The sequence below is a fragment of the Danio rerio genome, chromosome 2 (genome assembly GCF_049306965.1).
Source record: "Danio rerio strain Tuebingen ecotype United States chromosome 2, GRCz12tu, whole genome shotgun sequence".
Classification (NCBI taxonomy): Eukaryota; Metazoa; Chordata; class Actinopteri; order Cypriniformes; family Danionidae; genus Danio; species Danio rerio.
In genome coordinates this window covers 23553569-23570280 of record NC_133177.1, presented here as the reverse complement: position 1 = coordinate 23570280, position 16712 = coordinate 23553569, and the positions used below count along the sequence as shown (strand labels likewise).

Below are 16712 nucleotides of genomic sequence, written 5' to 3'. Positions count from 1 at the left end.
TGTTTTATCTTTTTATTTGCAAATATAAAATAAAATAAGTCTTAAATAAGCGGGTGAACTGGTGATACATTAGACCTTCATAATCTACTAGTTAATTAGCATGTATAGCAAATCTACTTGTGATGTACATTCTGTCGGCTTTTGTTAATCTGAAAGCACGTACTTCTCCACTATATAGTAGGTAAAAAAAGAATGTCTAAGTTACAAATCAGTCCACCAATCTACAGTATACAGCTATGCAAGAATGAGTTTTACAAGTTTAAAATGTTTTTAAAACAGTGCATTCTTGTAATGAATTACAGCGATCTTTCCATCTTTATCACCACAGCCGCATGTCAGTACACTTTTATGTACACTGCTTGTTACTTTAATTTCCCAAACAGTAATTTTTAGGCAGTATCAGCATCGAATCGGATAGGAAACTAGTTGTATCGCACATCACTACTGTTCATCTGACGCAGCTGAGGTGGAGATTGACAATCTCACAGGCACGTGAGAACGGTGGGTGGGGAGAACTAGCATTATAGGCACAGGCCACAAAAACAGCTACATTGTGTTCAGAGCAGAAAATTGTAATATTCTGAAAGGTATTATAAATAATCTGATGGGTGTTTTGAGCTGAAACTTTACAGAAACATTCTGGAGACACAAAAGACTTCTCTTAAACCTTGAAAAAGGAGAAAAATGCCCTTTAATGTATGAAAGAGAACTATTACAAACATATTGTTTGCTATATGAAATGCAAAAACTTTAAAGCTCAATATCTCAAAGTCATTTAGAACGCTGATAGAACCTTATAATTCTGGCTTATACTAAGCTCTGTTTGTGAAACCGGCTCCACACGTTTAACTATATGTGATCAGGTTTGTATTTTTTTGGTCCACCGTTTTTGACATCACAAGCACTGTAGTAAAAGCTGATGATTATGTAAGCAGCGGGGGTCATGTGCAGTTACTGACAAGCCTGGCAAGGTCAACACACACACACACGTCTTTGTGTTTAACTCTCAATGACCCTGCGGGCAGCTGGAAATGCCTCTGAATTCCAGGGCTTCATGTTACAGGCTGGAGAGGTGGAGGGACAAACTGCAGTGGGACGCTTCACTTCAATAAACACCAACCAATGAACCCTGAACTGCTTCAGCATAGCGGCGCTTTATTGTTATTTTAAGATGGAGCTAACGCATTACATCTCTCATTTGTATTCATCGCAGATGTTTAAATATTAGCTGCGATATTTGCTTTAATGCTAAATTGAGGCATGAGTCATGGAAATGCTCTGATTTTGGCGATGAGAGCTCAATTCTCAGCCAAGCATCTGCACTAAAGAAATCCTAGTTTGAAGCTGCATGGGAAGCACTGGCAATTCTCTTCTTTGGGTGATATTCAGCTTGTGTACATGTTTAATACTTAAGAAATGTGAATCGCATGTTAGTAACTTTTTTAATTTAAATGTGGAGGAACAGTTAATCCCACAATGAAAATTGTCATCATTTACTGTTGTTTCTTACTGCTGTCAATATATATATATATATATATATATATATATATATATATATATATATATATATATATATATATATATATATATACATACATACATACATATATATATATATACATACATATATATATATATATATATATATATATATATATACACACACACACACACACACACACATATATAAATATATATATATATATACATACATACATACATATATATATATATATATATATATATATATATATATATATATATATATATATATATATATACATACATACATACATACATATATATATATATATATATATATATATATATATACATATATATATATACATACATACATACATACATATATATATATATATATATATATATATATATATATATATATATATACATATACACACACACACACATATATATATATATATATATATATATATATATATATATACATACATACATACATATATATATATATATATATATATATATATATATATATATATATATATATATATATATATAAATTATGTAGCTTAACAATAAAACTAACAAATTAAAGGTTACATTAAATTTGAAATGACAATCTCTTAACCATCCCCATCATTCTCCCTCTCTTCTCAGATGGGATGGTCGGCCAAATCAAAGGTTACCATGGGTCAACGTTGGCCCATGGGCCCAAGTTTGGGCATCTCTGTCTTGTTTTATCTAAAATTCTTAAATCAAAAAGCTATTTTTTAGCAAGTAAAAATATGGCAATGAGGTATGCAAAATAATCTTGTTTTCAAATTATTTTTCTTACCCCATTGGCGCATTATTTTGCTTGTTATTTACATTTTTTTTTCCAGAAAACAAGACAATAATATTAAGATACTTGATTATCTTAAGTTAATATTAAGACATTTGGGGGTCCGTGGCATCAAATATCTTGACAACCCCTGCTGTTAACATTGATCTCTGACCAGTGTTTAGATGTGAATTGTTAATTAAATCTGATCATCATATACTGTAATTATATCTCCTCATAAGCCTCATCTCAAATCTCTTGATTAATGGAATTATTTTCATATTCATACTTCTCTATTATTTTAATGTCTTTACTGTGTGACATCTGTCCAACACAACTTCCTGGACAATGAATAGCTCTAGAGTTGGATCATTTGACAATTAGTTACCTTTAAGAAGATCATCTAACAACCCCACATTCACAACTACAGGTCTAACAGCTGTCTAGCTCTTTTCTAGTGAGTATTCAAACCCACCAACATTGTGTTCTTGTGATTAAGTGTTAAAATTTGTTTTGTATTTTTTTCTGACAGAATTCATGCCACAAAACAAACATTTGGTGCAGCTCATTGCGATTATTCTTGCACTATTAAATTCTGTTCCACCTTTGATCATTATGAGTAGTTTTACAGAAAACACTAATGCTTTAAATAAATAAAAAAAACTTTATAATACTTTTTTCGTTAATTTATAGAATTTAGTCATGCAGCAATTGTTGAGAACGCAAAAATTGTAAATACTTTCAATTGAACGAATAATAATAATAAATAATAAAAAATCTGTAATAGTTGTAAAAAAAAGTCCAGATATTCTGTGTTTAAACATTCGTTTTATTTCACATATATTATGTTTTCTATTCTTCTAAATATTCAGTCATTTCTAACATGCAAACAAAATGGTTTGTGATTTTCTATCCTTACAGCAGTGCGGAAGATGTTTGTGTGCAGGACAAACACTACACATTAACGTACCACAAAGGGGTTAATTATGTATTATACTAGACATATATTGAATAACTCAACAACATGTGACCATGTACCTCAGTACAGCTATGTGGAGGACAAACTCACAGTTTCTAGTGGTCTAGCAGAAGCTGGTGATGAGGACGTCCCTTATAAATGCTGGAAAGTGTAGTACTTTACGCTGTCTCAGTGCTAACGTTTCCTCAGGCCTGTTTAAGTAAAGAACACACAAACAACTGCACGGGAACACTTGTGGAAGACGAGGGGTAGAAATTTTTTGTGTTCACAGATCATGAAGCACCTCGAGCACTGCGGCGAGAGACCAGGCCTGAGTTTCACAGCTGAAGGAGCAGTACTGCCCGTTCTCATTAGTGAGCTCCGGAAGACCCTTCCAGGATGATCTGGGAAACAAAACACACACGTCAGATCCAAACCACATCTTTCTGATGGTCATATTATGGGATTTAAGAGATTCTCTCAGAGATCCTGGGGTGTATGGTCTATCATAACATGACATAACATTGACATTTTTCCACTAAAGTGTATTTGTGCAGCTGAAAATGTCAGCCCTCTTCCAAAAACGCTCAGCTGTGAGCACTTCAACTCTCAGGGTATTTAAAAAATGAAGAGAGCTCAGATTTTGTATAAAATGTACACCTCGCTGAAGGACTATAGCTGCGTCCCAAATGGCACACTATACACTTTGCTCTTCTCCACTATGTACAAACTACTAAATAATACTTGTCACGAGTATAACTGCATTCACCATAGGGGGCAGTATAATCACTCTTGAAGAAGATTTTTGCTTTCACAATCCAAAACGTCAGTGCCCGAAAGCTCCGCCGCTTCCGCTAGGTGAGCAAAGCAGCATCCATTAAGTGTGTTAAGCGTCCAACATTCCACACTTTGTTTAATTGGTTGAATAATTGCATCATCCGGGTATTTAAAGTGTACTTATTATTCTTAGAGTTTTCAGAGTGAAAGCATTAATTACACTATTTATACTACAAAATGGTGCATAATAGTGCATAACGATGTAATTTGGGACGCACATTATAGAATACACTAGACATGTCACTCGTTTAGTTTTGAACAGGGAAAAGTGTAACGGTCAAAATGGCAAGTCCTGCCTTGGTACAGGAGCCAATCAAATATAGTTATAGACTGATGAATCACAGAGGGGAAGGGCTCGAACGAGACATAGTTTCAGATAAGAACACATATAATGCACCTCCCATCCAATAAACACAAAAAGCTTTGTGTTTTATGTTCAGTAAGAAAAATAATTTGATTATAAAAACTGGTCAAACTGTCATGTTGGATGCCGATGCAGCATGACAGAATCAAAGGTGGAACATCATCATTCCTTTCTCTTTACTACTAGTTATAGCACCACACAAACTTGACCATCTCATGTCTAATGTAACATTTCTGAAGTTGAATAAATTCAAAGATGTCAGTATAAAAACTTCTAAACCACTTGTATGTGTCAAGTGGTCAATTGTGTATACCATTCTGCACCCATACTCATTTCAAATGTTTAGCATAGCTTCTAATTTTACTAATAGTTTGGTTTAAGTACCAATTCCCACTATTGGCTACTTGCTTATTACCAGCTTATTATTAAGATATTAGATGGCTGTTTATTAGTGCATACAAAGTATGACCTTATTCTACATCCCTCCTACATCACTAATTATTATTAAGAAGCAAATTAGTAGTTTATTGAGCTACAAGACAAAGTTATTTGTTTATCAATTGCAATAATTGTACCTTAAAAATGTGATCCCGATTTCTTTAAGCTGCCCTGAATTTGCCCATAAATGTACTTAAATGGAAAACTTCACCTTTAAATTGGTAATGACACCAATTTATTCACCATGAAATGTGTTAAAAATAGGTGTTCATAATAAATCAATTATTATACCAAGAATTAAGAATGACATCAGCAACTCAAGTCTTTCTAATCAGTAATTAAGTCTTTCTCCATCATGTACGAGATAACTTGTTAATTAAGAGAGAACACTTCTGCGCCACGGACAAGTTTTCATCTAAAGCCTGGTTTATACTTCTGCGTCAAGTGACTGTCGTAACCCACGGCGCATGCAACGCGCGTAGCTGTGCATTTATAGTTCTGCGCGCTGTCTCTGTTGGTCTGCATTAACACTGTCGAAACGCTAGTAGGCAGTGAGGTTTTAATGTTCCTCTGTGTCGAGTTTCTTTGCTGCTGTTTTGTTTTCCTGAACACTTCCGGTACAAGTGGCTCAAACTCGCTCATTTTGAGGCAGGAACCGGCGGACGTGCAACAACTTTAACTATGAGGTAAACACAAAACAAAACTTTCCATCCGGAGATCCTTCACGGGACTCCACACTTGTAAACAATCGCTCCATCAGGCTCGCACCATTCACGCGGCTCTCGGTCCTACCCAGACTCGTCAGCGCTACCAAGCCGACTAATCACAGAGCTTGCGCTACGCGTCGTTGCGACGTGTAGTTAAATTTTTTGAGAGGTGCACGTCAGCAACGCCGACGGCCACAGCGAAGGGCTATGCGTCAGTGCCGTAGCTTACGCCGGCGTTTGACGCAGAAGTATAAATCAGCCTTTAGGTATATTACAGTAGGGGAATGCATGTCCTGAGTGAGGTACATGTCTTCTACTTCTCCAGGGAATGAAAAAATGACAATCAGAGAAAGTGAAGGTAAGATCTAGGGTAAAAATTAACCTTCCTTTGGCCTAAATTCCTTCAATATCACAGCTTGCTGCACAAAAACGATCAGCCCTGTCAATGTGTGCATGTGCACACACAAGCATATGCGCAGATACATTTGTGTATGTGTGTGTGTGTGTGTGTGTGTGCATGTATTGTACATATCTGTGTGTGTGTGTGTGTGTGTGTGTATTTTATACTATAACTTGAAAATGCACTACTTTTAGAAAATGTTGCATTTCAAGTTGGGAAGAACACATAAAATAGAAAAAAAATAGAATTTAATTTTTAGTTTAAAAGCAGACGGTCTTTGTTTTGATATATAATATAGTCATATATTTCAAGCATAACATTTTTTGGTGGGCCATCAAATTTAGGTGAAAATCATTAAAATTGTTGGTGGTGGCTAAACTCTTAAAAAATGTGAGAAGTTTTTTTTAAGAAAATTAAAGACAATAAAAAATGTTTAAGGCATAATAATATTCTTTGTTTTGTAAGATAAATTGTTGCAATAATTGTTGCAGAGCTTACCTTTCCATGTGGACATTATGGCGAGAGAGAACATTCTTCACCAAATACACAGTTTTGTCATAAGTGTCTTTGCCCATTTTCTTTGCAAAGAAGATCTTTGCGCGGAGAAAGTATCCAATAGGCCACAGCCACTCCTGATAAAGGGAAATACAGTATATAGAAATGTAGGACTTGTAAGAAACAATGTAAGAAACTCTACTAATAAAGTCATTCATGTGGATCTTACAGGGCCCTGATGATAGTTGAAGCCTTTGGCGAGGTTGTAGTTGTCATTGTCCAGCGAATTGTCATAAACGCCACAGTAAACCATGTCACTAACGATCCAACAAACAAGAGTCACTCATTAGGCAGGAAGTGTTGTTACAGATCATTTATGTATGTTGGTAGGAAAACAAGCAGTCTCACTCTGGGTCTAAAGTCTTCATCCCAAGAGGTCCGAGCAGCTTCTCTTCTGCCATGTTCAGCGCTTTCCAGGCATGCTCCACAGTAAACAGCTCTGGAGCCTGGGAAAACAAAACCATTAGAAATACACTATTAGGCTTTTTAGTCACTAAATTCATGAGACAAAAAGTAGAAACAATAATTATCTCCTTCACTGGAATTTATGAGTAGTTTAATGATATATTTTTAATTCCCACATACAAACATAGCAAAATTGTGAAATGTTTTCATATTGGGGAAAATGGGACTTGTAGTGAAAAAGTTTAAATTATGAATTAATAATTAAAAACTAAATTAAGATTCAAATGAACACTTAATATTTGTCATACATTTAAGAACATACAGTAAAAAACAGTAAAATCATAAAAAAAACATCTAAAATAATGTAAAACAAAAAGTAAAGATATAAATTCCACTAAGTTATCCAAATTGGGATCAAATCAAGCAAATATAAATTAAATTAAAACCAATATCTTTGTTTTATTGTTTATTATTAAAATAAGTAAATATATATGGTTCACATTTTACATGTTTAAACATGATAGGCCCTGTCATACATCCGGCGCAATAAGGCGCAAGATGTGTTTGGAACGATTTGTTGCGATTTTCAGACCAGCGCAACAGTAATTTTCACGCTTTGCGCCACGCTGATTAAATGGCAAATCCATTTGTGCCATTTTGTGGATTCATGGGTGTTCCGGTCATGAAAGGAGGTGTGTTAAAATGCATTGTTGGCGAGTTGCTATTTTGAGGAACTAAAATAGATTGCGCCATTGACCATCTAAAAGCAAGTCTGAAGTCCAGCACAGAGCGCGTTAGTTATGTGCCTTAAATGTGTACATTTAATGCTTAATACACACAGGATGTACAAACATACGCAAATATCAAATGAAAGTAATTAAAGGTTTAAAATATTACAAAAATTATTATTTTCTACATAAATATAAAAACCACTACCTCTATATCTTCTTCTTCTTGGTGGGACTTTTTCGGTTTATTTGTGACAATTTGCTTTTGTATAATGTAATTGTTATTAGCAGTATTATTTATTATATGCATATTTATATTTGTTTTAATAAAAACAAGCTTAGATTTGTCCACCTGTCGGGTCTTGGACCATATGGGGCATAGGACGTGTGTTTGGATATAACTTTGTTCTTTCACACTTCGTTAATACTGTTCATTTATTCCTTTACTGGAAATTAGAAATGAATTCAGAAATAGTTTTGAAACAAATCTTTGAGCTTAACAAATGAAATTAAATATATAGGCTAATGGATGTCTTTAGTGGAGTGTGTACACCGTTTCCTTATCCTGGAAAGTTAAGAAGTAAACAGTAAAAGTAAAGTAAAGAGAAAGTAAAGAGGCCAAATGTTTATTCACGTGCTGCAGATTGCCTGTTTAACTCTTTCCTCATAGTAAAGCATTCAGTTTTTCCACTTACGAAGTCCTGCATGTAAAAAACAGATGCACCATGGCGTTACACAACTGTTGAGAGATGGAGTAGATGCACATGTAAGAAGTAATCTACTCTTTTTAGAGGTAGGTAAAAATGGCATTTTTCACCTGAGATGTATAACCAAATTACAGGGGGGCAAAAAATAATTTAGATTGATGGCAACATTAATATTTTACTTATTTTTAATCTCAATATACTTTTGTTTCTAGTCTGGTTCTAAACATTGTGGTTCCATAAATTAATTGTAAAATTGTACACATTTTTAGTGGTCAGAAACCAAACTGACACACTTTAGTTTGCACTCAGCTAATTATAATTACTTCCTTTAAAGATGAATGTCTAAACAAGTAAAAATAAATTAGCAATTAAAATAAATAATTCATTAAAAATTTTAAAGCATGTTAATAAGAAAACAAGCAAATAGTAAAGCAAATAAAAAATATAAATCAAATTAAGCACAAAATAAGAGTATAAATAAGCACATGAACAAACAATGAACCAAAAACAACTAACTAACTAACTAACTAACTAACTAACTAACTAACTAACTAACTAACTAACTAACTAACTAACTAACTAACTAACTAACTAACTAACTAAACTAAGAAACAATAAGCACACACTCCATTTTGTAAATTGAAATATACTGGCTAATTTTTTGGCATGAATGTAATGTTAGTACTTCTCAGGACAACCCTGTTAGTACTGAATACAGTGAAAGATTTGCTGATTATTTCCTCCTTCGGACTTGATCAAGATTAGGTGTCATTTTCAGAACGACTCCTCACCACCACCATGGCTATGGTAAAGTTGGGTCTGAGCTGGTAATCACACCAGGGGCTGGAGGCTCCATAGCTGTCTTTGTAAATGCCACGCTTATGGACCAGCTCAGGATGCTTCTCGTTAGGGTCATTCGGGTCATGAGACACATAGAACATCTTCTCAAAGTTCTTCTGGATTTTCATTTCCCATTCATCATAGGCCACAGAGAGCTGTTTCCCTGCAAAATGACATACACATTTGTATATTTAAAAGTGTCATGAATTGAGAAATTATAATCACATTGATGCTTTAAGAGGTAATTGTACTATAAACACATCCTGTATGTTTCACATATCAAAATTTTGATGTGAACCTCAGAAGCCAATCTATTAAAATCGATTCTAACATTAGGAAAGAGTGGATGAACATTATATTTAATGGAGTTATTCATTGGGACCAAATTTAGTCCCTTGTTCAATGCATTTTACTGAGGATTTATTTACAAACAAGGATTCATTTATAACTCTGGATTTTCAGAAAGACTGACACAAAAAAATTATGCTGTGCTGACAATCCTGTATTGGACAGTTTAAACAGTGTGTTCAGATAAAGGAGGGTCAAAATAGGTTAGACTAAAGTATATTACTTATAAATTATTATTTTATATACTTTTTTATATCATTAGATGTGGTCCCACAGCAAAGTACAAAAAAAATATATATATAGCTGCAAGCAGCACTGAATAGGCCTTACTGAATGGCCTTAGTATGACAGAGAACAGGTCAATAAGCATTAATTCAGCAATAAAGGCAGAATATGTGAAAATCATTTATATCTGCAAGTAGGATGTCGCTATTACTCTGAGTATTTTTATGTTGCAGTCTTCAGGCTCGGAATTTTTTTCCCAAACACATTTGCTACAGATTAAAGACTATATATAATTTTAATGGTGTTGCAAATCATCAGGTGCACTCTCCGAAGAGCCACCACTGACAAACGGATGTTGCTCTGATTCAAGTTTTAGAGAGAAAATTTAAAAGCACTTCAGTGTTTGTGTGCTCTCCTTTTGTCTGAGGTAATTAGTTTGCCTTTATCACTGAAATGTGTATAACACAGCAAAGTATAAAACTGATTCATTGGTTAATGTCATATGATATTAAATGCGTTTGCGGCATTCAGAAAAGTTTCGATGTTTTCAATTCGCTGCACTGTAGGCGCACCAGGAAAAAGTGAGTGTCACATCCCATGAATGTTGCAACCGCTTTGCTCGTTATTTTCACAATCTTGCCACAATTATATATTTGAAAAAACAAATTGACCATGCAAAAAATGCAATATGTGAATGGCCCCTAAATAAATATCAACTATCCACAACTGAAATTTACAAAAACTTAAAAATAATAAAAGGAAAAAAAGGAAAAATTACTAATAATTATTTTTACTATATTACTATAAATAATTTTTTTTGTAGGTAGTGGGGCGTTACAAGCCATTTACATTTTGAAAAGTCTATAGGTAGCCATTTTATCACACCAAGTTCTGAAACCCATTTCTGGAAAAAAAATACTTTGAAACAATAATAATAAATGGAACAGTTCCAAAAGGAATCGGCTAAAAAGCAGATCAGAGGTCAAGATTTTAGATGGACATTTAAAATTCAAAGCTTAACGAGTAGCCTTGTTGTCTACATTTAATGCAGAATTATATATTTCAGAATTCTTTCAAATGATTACTCTGTTAGTGATTTTAAATCTCACCAATATAAACAGAACATAAATATTATGTATTCTTCTCTACACTGAATACAATCCATTTAACTTGCCTGCTATCATTGACTTTTTTTGTTGGTAAAAGACAGCATCACTTTACTTTCTACCTTCTTAAACAGCCTGTACACTGAGAATGTGACTGATGATGCCTTAACATGCTGGCAAAATAGGCAGCTCACTCAGCTTTGGAACAGATTTAATGTTATGAAGACTTGCATTCGGATCATCTCACCGTCTCTCTGTATTTTCACAGTATTATAAGGAAAGAGCCCTTTTTTATGGAGCTCCACCAGCCAGCGTAAGGTAGATTTGCACAGACCCACAATTTCCACCGCTGATCCATCTCTGCACAGATGTACAAAACAGTCGTAAATAATCATAGGAACAAACAGAGAAAATGAAAACAGAAAGATTTTCTAATTGATGGAGTTGTATAATTTATAAATAGGATATATCTGGTTTTAGCACATGCCTGGGTGTAGCCGGTATCCCTTTGTTGCGGGCCCTCTCACTCTCTCCCATTTTGTCCATCCAGGTCCCACAGTTGAACCGATTTCCACCATACACAAAGCCAGTGTCAGGGTTCACCTTGGCCTCTATATTGAAACCTAAGAAAGAGCATAAGAAAGGCAAAATTTACAGCTGGTAACAATCACTCATGAACTCCAATTAACTACTGGTGCTTTATTGAAAACTTATTGTCCTCTTCTGACCAATTTCTCTGAGAGGAGTGTGCATGGCTAGCTGTGTATGCATGGGATTCTTTTGATAAAATAGCTTTTGAAACGAATGAGTGCAAAAGTAGACAACAATAGCTTTAATTTCTGCTTTAACAGCCCCAAAACAAAAGCAAAATGTGTGCTCAAATCAGGACTGAAAACCTAAATGTACTATTAAAAAGGCTTTACTGTACCTTCGTCTCTCATGTTACGATCAATCTGTGGTCCGGCATTGCTCTCTCTGAACTCTATACCCTGTATGTGGCGCTCCATGGCCTCATGAATAACCTCATACAGTAGCTGATCCTGTGGCATCACCAAAACAAAACATTAAATACAACATATGAATAAGTCAAAGCAACATTTTATTAAGTATGTTCTGAATGCATTATATAGTCTATTATACCTATAATTGAATTAAATCAACGCTTGTTTTTAACAGGGCAACATTAAATCATCAAAAGTGACACTTTATACAGCCCTTCTGTGAAATTTTATTACATTGTTTTTCAAGTACATTATAATGGGATGTGGGCTGCACGGTGGTGCAGTGGGTAGCACATTCGTCTCACAGGAAGAAGGTTGCTGGTTCGAGCCTCAGCTGGGCGTTTCTGTGTGGAGTGTGTCGGCATGGGTTTCCTCCACATGCTCCGGTTTCCCACACAAGTCCAAAGACATGCGCTATAGGGGAACTGGGTAAGCTAAATTCACCGTAGTGTATGTGTGTAAATGAGTGTGTATGAATGTTTCCCAATGATGGGTTGCAGCTGAAGGGCATCTGCTGAATAAAACATAAGCTGGAAAAGTTGGCGGTTCATTCTGCTGTGGTGAGCCCAGATTAATAAAGGGACTAAGCCGAAAAGAAAGTGAATGAATGAATGCATTTCAATGCGATGTTTAACAGAGCAAGAGATTGTTTTACTGAACAGTATTTTCTATTGTTTTTATTATTATTATTATTTATTTTAGTTTAGCCGGATTATACATTTAAAAAAATGCTAAAGTTAATATTAATAGCCCCTAAGATGTTTTTTTTTTTCAGATTGACTACATAACATACTGTACTGCTGTCATCCAATGACTTGCCGGATTAATCTAACCTACCTAGTTAACCTAGTTAAATCTTTAAATTGTCCTTTAGGCTGAATACTAATATATTGCTATATTTAAAGGAAAACAAATTTTAAAAAATGTAGTGTCTTCATGGCAAAGACAAGAATTTCTGTTTAAAAATTTGTTGAAAAAATATACTATTAAACAGTAAGTGGGAAATATTAGAAAAAGAAAGATGATAATTTTGTAATTTTGTCTTAATTTATAATGAATATATAATGATTTCCACTATATTTTCTTTAGACAGACAGTCCATTAAACCCACAAGGATTTGGACTGTTGCCTCCAAATGACGTAGTCAAATGCATCAGATGTGTGATTTAGAAAAAAAACCTTCAGAACAGCAAGTTGTAAACAATTTATTAAAATAAAGATTTTTCATTAATGTTATTTGAAGGTGTTTCTGCAGTTCAGTTTTTAAAAAAATAAAAAAATCTGTTGTCCTCTGTATTTGTTTATGTTTTATTATTCATTATTTTTATTATTTGTTTACGTCAATATTATTCAGTTAATCAATTCAGTTTTCAAAGTAAACCGTTCCCTCATATCCACAGAAAAGTTTTCAAAATAATTTTTCTATAGAACAAAAATAAATCAGCAGTATTAAGATCTTAGTCGGTTTACTACATTAAAGAATGTGTATTTTTTATTGGAGAATGAGATAAAGTTACTGGTTAAGAACATGTGCTCACCACAGTGCCAGCTGTCAGGGGCTTCGAGTCATCAGTGGGGTACATTCGGGACACAGGGCACTGAAGGATGTCAGTACCATTGGGCACCATGGTACAGTAGTCCTGAATGCACTGTAGCCACCACCACACTGCATCACGACAATTAAAGCGGGCCCCTACCCCCTCACCCAGCAGGTTGGGGATCAAGCCATGTCTCAATGTGCCAGCAAAGGCCAAGATGATGTTCCTGTAAATCAAGACCACGAGGAACAGAAAGAACCAAGAAGAAAAGCTCATTAAAACATTTAAAGGGAGAGTTAGAAAAATCTCCCCTTCTCCACTTGTTTCAAGCCTGTTTGAGTTTCTTACTTCTGTTGAACACAGGGGAAGGAATACTGAAGAATGTTGTGAAGGAAAAAACAGCCATTGACTTTCATAGTATTTTTGTTCCTACTATGGATGTCAATAGTTGTTGTTTTTTTCCAAACATTCATCAGAATATCTTGCATTGTGCTCAACAGAAGAAATTCACAAGAGTTTAGAACCACTTCAAAGCAAGTACATTGACCAGGAAATTCATTTTTGGTCAACTATCTCTTTAACCAACATTACAAATCTTTCTCAAATGATTTTGGACAGAAAATTTTAAGTAATAAATCAAGCATGCTGCGGGTGTCAGTAGTAAACCTGTAATATGCTTGTTTCTGTAATGCCTTTACATTTTCTTTATTTGTTATCATAATTTGTTTCATAATTCAGTTCTGTTATAAATGAACACATTGATCCATTTTTTTTTCAAACATTTAACCAATGAAAAACACAGAGAACACTATAAAGAGCTTGTTTCTAAACCTTGGACCTCCATTGTATGAAAAATTGCAAGTAAAACACATCTTTGGATATCTGTCTGCAAGTTATAATATGCTGAATTTACACCTACACCTGGTTAAAATGTGTTCGTCTACAGTACACTGCTGAAAAAAGATAGACTTTAAAAATCATATGTGAAACTGAAGCCTGACTCAGAAGCAAACTGTAAGGTGCCTACATTTTTACACCTGTTCAACATCAGTCTTTACTTATTATTATTATTACAGTAATTAATGTAATTGAGTACCTGGCCTCAAGGTGACGGCCGGTGACCAGTAGTAGTCCTCGCAGGGCAATGAAGGTATCCCTGCCCCAACAACGGAAAATTCCGGCGGAGAAATGCGGCAGGCCTACGAAATGAACAAATAATCAAGACCACAAAACAACAATATAGTTATTAAATACTGTACCTAGATTTAAAACTACAATCTTGAGTCAGCAGCCTACATACTTTGGCTATTCAGCCAGCAGCAGTCAATAATTCATTTACCCTGGTGACCTGTGCAACTTAATCGTGACATATTTTTTTATAGCATTTGGGTCATTATAAAATCACCTGCCGCCATAGAGACACAGCACTGCTCCTTTTCCTTAGTGATTTCATTGACCCGGTAAGGCACGTCGCTTAGGGCTGGCGAGAGAGGTGGAAGAGCTGGGAAACGTCCAACACCACACATCTGGACTGATCCCAGAGCCAGCAACTTGACAAAAGATGAGCCATCTTGCACAAAACTAAAACAAGAACATAATAAGGGCAACTTAAAAACAGTTTACTGAAATCTCTTGAATCAGAACTTTGAGCTTTTGTTTTTACTAAATACAATGATGGGCACTCTCAAAACATGCTAACTGCTAAAACATGCTTAGTATTACGCAAATAGAAAAACATGTAGAAGCCCACAGGAAATCTAGACAGGTAGTGCTGGGGTAGAGAAAGGGTAATGAACATTTACAAAGCACACAGTACTAAGCTACACTTCATTGTGAAAGGTGTAAATAACATTGCTAAATAAGATAAATATCGATTGACTGGATACACGGGGAGAGCCAATCAGCTAAAAATAATTTAAAGGGCACCTATGATGCATAATCAACTTTTGATGCTGTTTGGACAGAACTGTGTGTTAGGCATGGCCGGTAATACAGTAATATGGTATATCGCAAGATCTAAAAATAGCAACTGTGTCAGTTTAAATACCGTTATACCGTCATAAAAAACAATGCACTTAAATAGACAAGTATTAAATATCAAATATCCCTTATCCTTTACAAAGGCGAAAGCGTCACAGTGTGGAGGAGAGAGAGAGAGAGAGAGGGTGAGGTGGCGAGTCGCGCAACAATTGACCTGCAGTTTGGCAGTATTTCCGAGAAGGGAGACGTGGTAAATACGAACTAGATGTCTGCATTCCTGCTGCTGTACTGCGAGAGCAGACCAGATTTCTTCTGGTGCGTAAATAAATTTCTGAATAAATCGCGGGAGTGGTCGGTTACTTTGGTGTAATTTGAAAGGGAGCGGCAGCTGATCTAACAATATCACTCCCGAGTGGGCAAGCACGCGCACATCCGCGTGAATGCTGTGTGTGTGTGTGTGTGAATGAGAGAGAGAGAGAGAGAGAGAGAGAGCGTGGTGCTGTGCATCTCTGTGTGTGTGTGTGTGTGTGTGTGTGCGTGCGTGCATGATTGTGTGTGTGCATGTGTGTGTGTGTGTGTGTGTGTGTGTGTGTGTGTGTGTGTGTGTGTGTGTGTGAATGAGAAAGCGTCCCGCGCAGATCTCTAATACGAACAAGACAAACAAGTGACAGCGAACCTAAGGTCGCATATACAGTACGGTATTCAGTTTCTGAATGGTTTAGGCACAAGCCAACAGTTTGGTGACGCTGTCTGAGCCTTACATCATAATTGTTTTATTATGCACGGTAATACTGGATACCGGGGTAAAATAGGGAGCCTACTCTGTGTAGGTATAGTGTGTTCACTGTCATATTGGAGTGATTTAAAATAGGATTTAAATCCCAGCAATTTTGAGGCCCACTGCAAAGTGACTTAAGAGTGTTGTTTTCTCCGGTCACCAATTTGTTCAACAGGCACGTATTAACATGTCTCTGTAGTGATGTGTATAAACCATAGAACAGGATTTGCAAAGACACTGGGATTAAAAAAACCTTTTCTAATAAATAATCCGATGGGTATTTTGAGCTGAAACTGGATTCTGGAGGCACCAAAGACTTACCTTGCATCTTGTACATCTAACATTTACATTTATATAGCACTTTTCTAGACACTCAAAGAGATTTACATATTGGGGGGAATCTCCTTATCCACCACCAGTGTGCAGCATCCACCTGGATGACGCGACGCAAGCGATATTGCGCTAAACCGCACACCACACAGCAGCTGATTG

The 16712-nt window shown here is 35.4% G+C and overlaps 1 protein-coding gene and 1 long non-coding RNA gene across 15 annotated transcripts in view; one reads left to right on the top strand and one right to left on the bottom strand.

The window, feature by feature from the left end:
- Positions 1–3115: 3115 nt before the first annotated feature.
- agla (amylo-alpha-1, 6-glucosidase, 4-alpha-glucanotransferase a) overlaps positions 3116–16712 on the bottom strand; it is a 54861-nt gene continuing 41264 nt past the window's right edge. For 13 of the 14 annotated variants that reach the window (XM_073920035.1, XM_009298483.5, XM_073920046.1 and 10 more), the window contains 11 exons: positions 14868–15043; positions 14559–14661; positions 13463–13688; positions 11852–11963; positions 11411–11546; positions 11171–11283; positions 9196–9407; positions 6913–7010; positions 6734–6821; positions 6508–6641; positions 3117–3667 (listed from right to left, as the gene is read on the bottom strand). In XM_073920035.1, the coding sequence (XP_073776136.1) occupies positions 3550–3667; positions 6508–6641; positions 6734–6821; positions 6913–7010; positions 9196–9407; positions 11171–11283; positions 11411–11546; positions 11852–11963; positions 13463–13688; positions 14559–14661; positions 14868–15043 (1516 nt within the window). In that variant the 3' untranslated portion in view covers positions 3117–3549. Of the gene's footprint in view, positions 3668–6507; positions 6642–6733; positions 6822–6912; positions 7011–9195; positions 9408–11170; positions 11284–11410; positions 11547–11851; positions 11964–13462; positions 13689–14558; positions 14662–14867; positions 15044–16712 lie in introns of all 14 variants that reach the window. The other variant, NM_001172653.1, reaches the window with a different exon arrangement.
- LOC141378040 (uncharacterized) lies at positions 12697–14944 on the top strand. The gene is made up of 2 exons (XR_012391400.1): positions 12697–13848; positions 13963–14944. It is a non-coding gene; the product is annotated as an uncharacterized lncRNA (long non-coding RNA).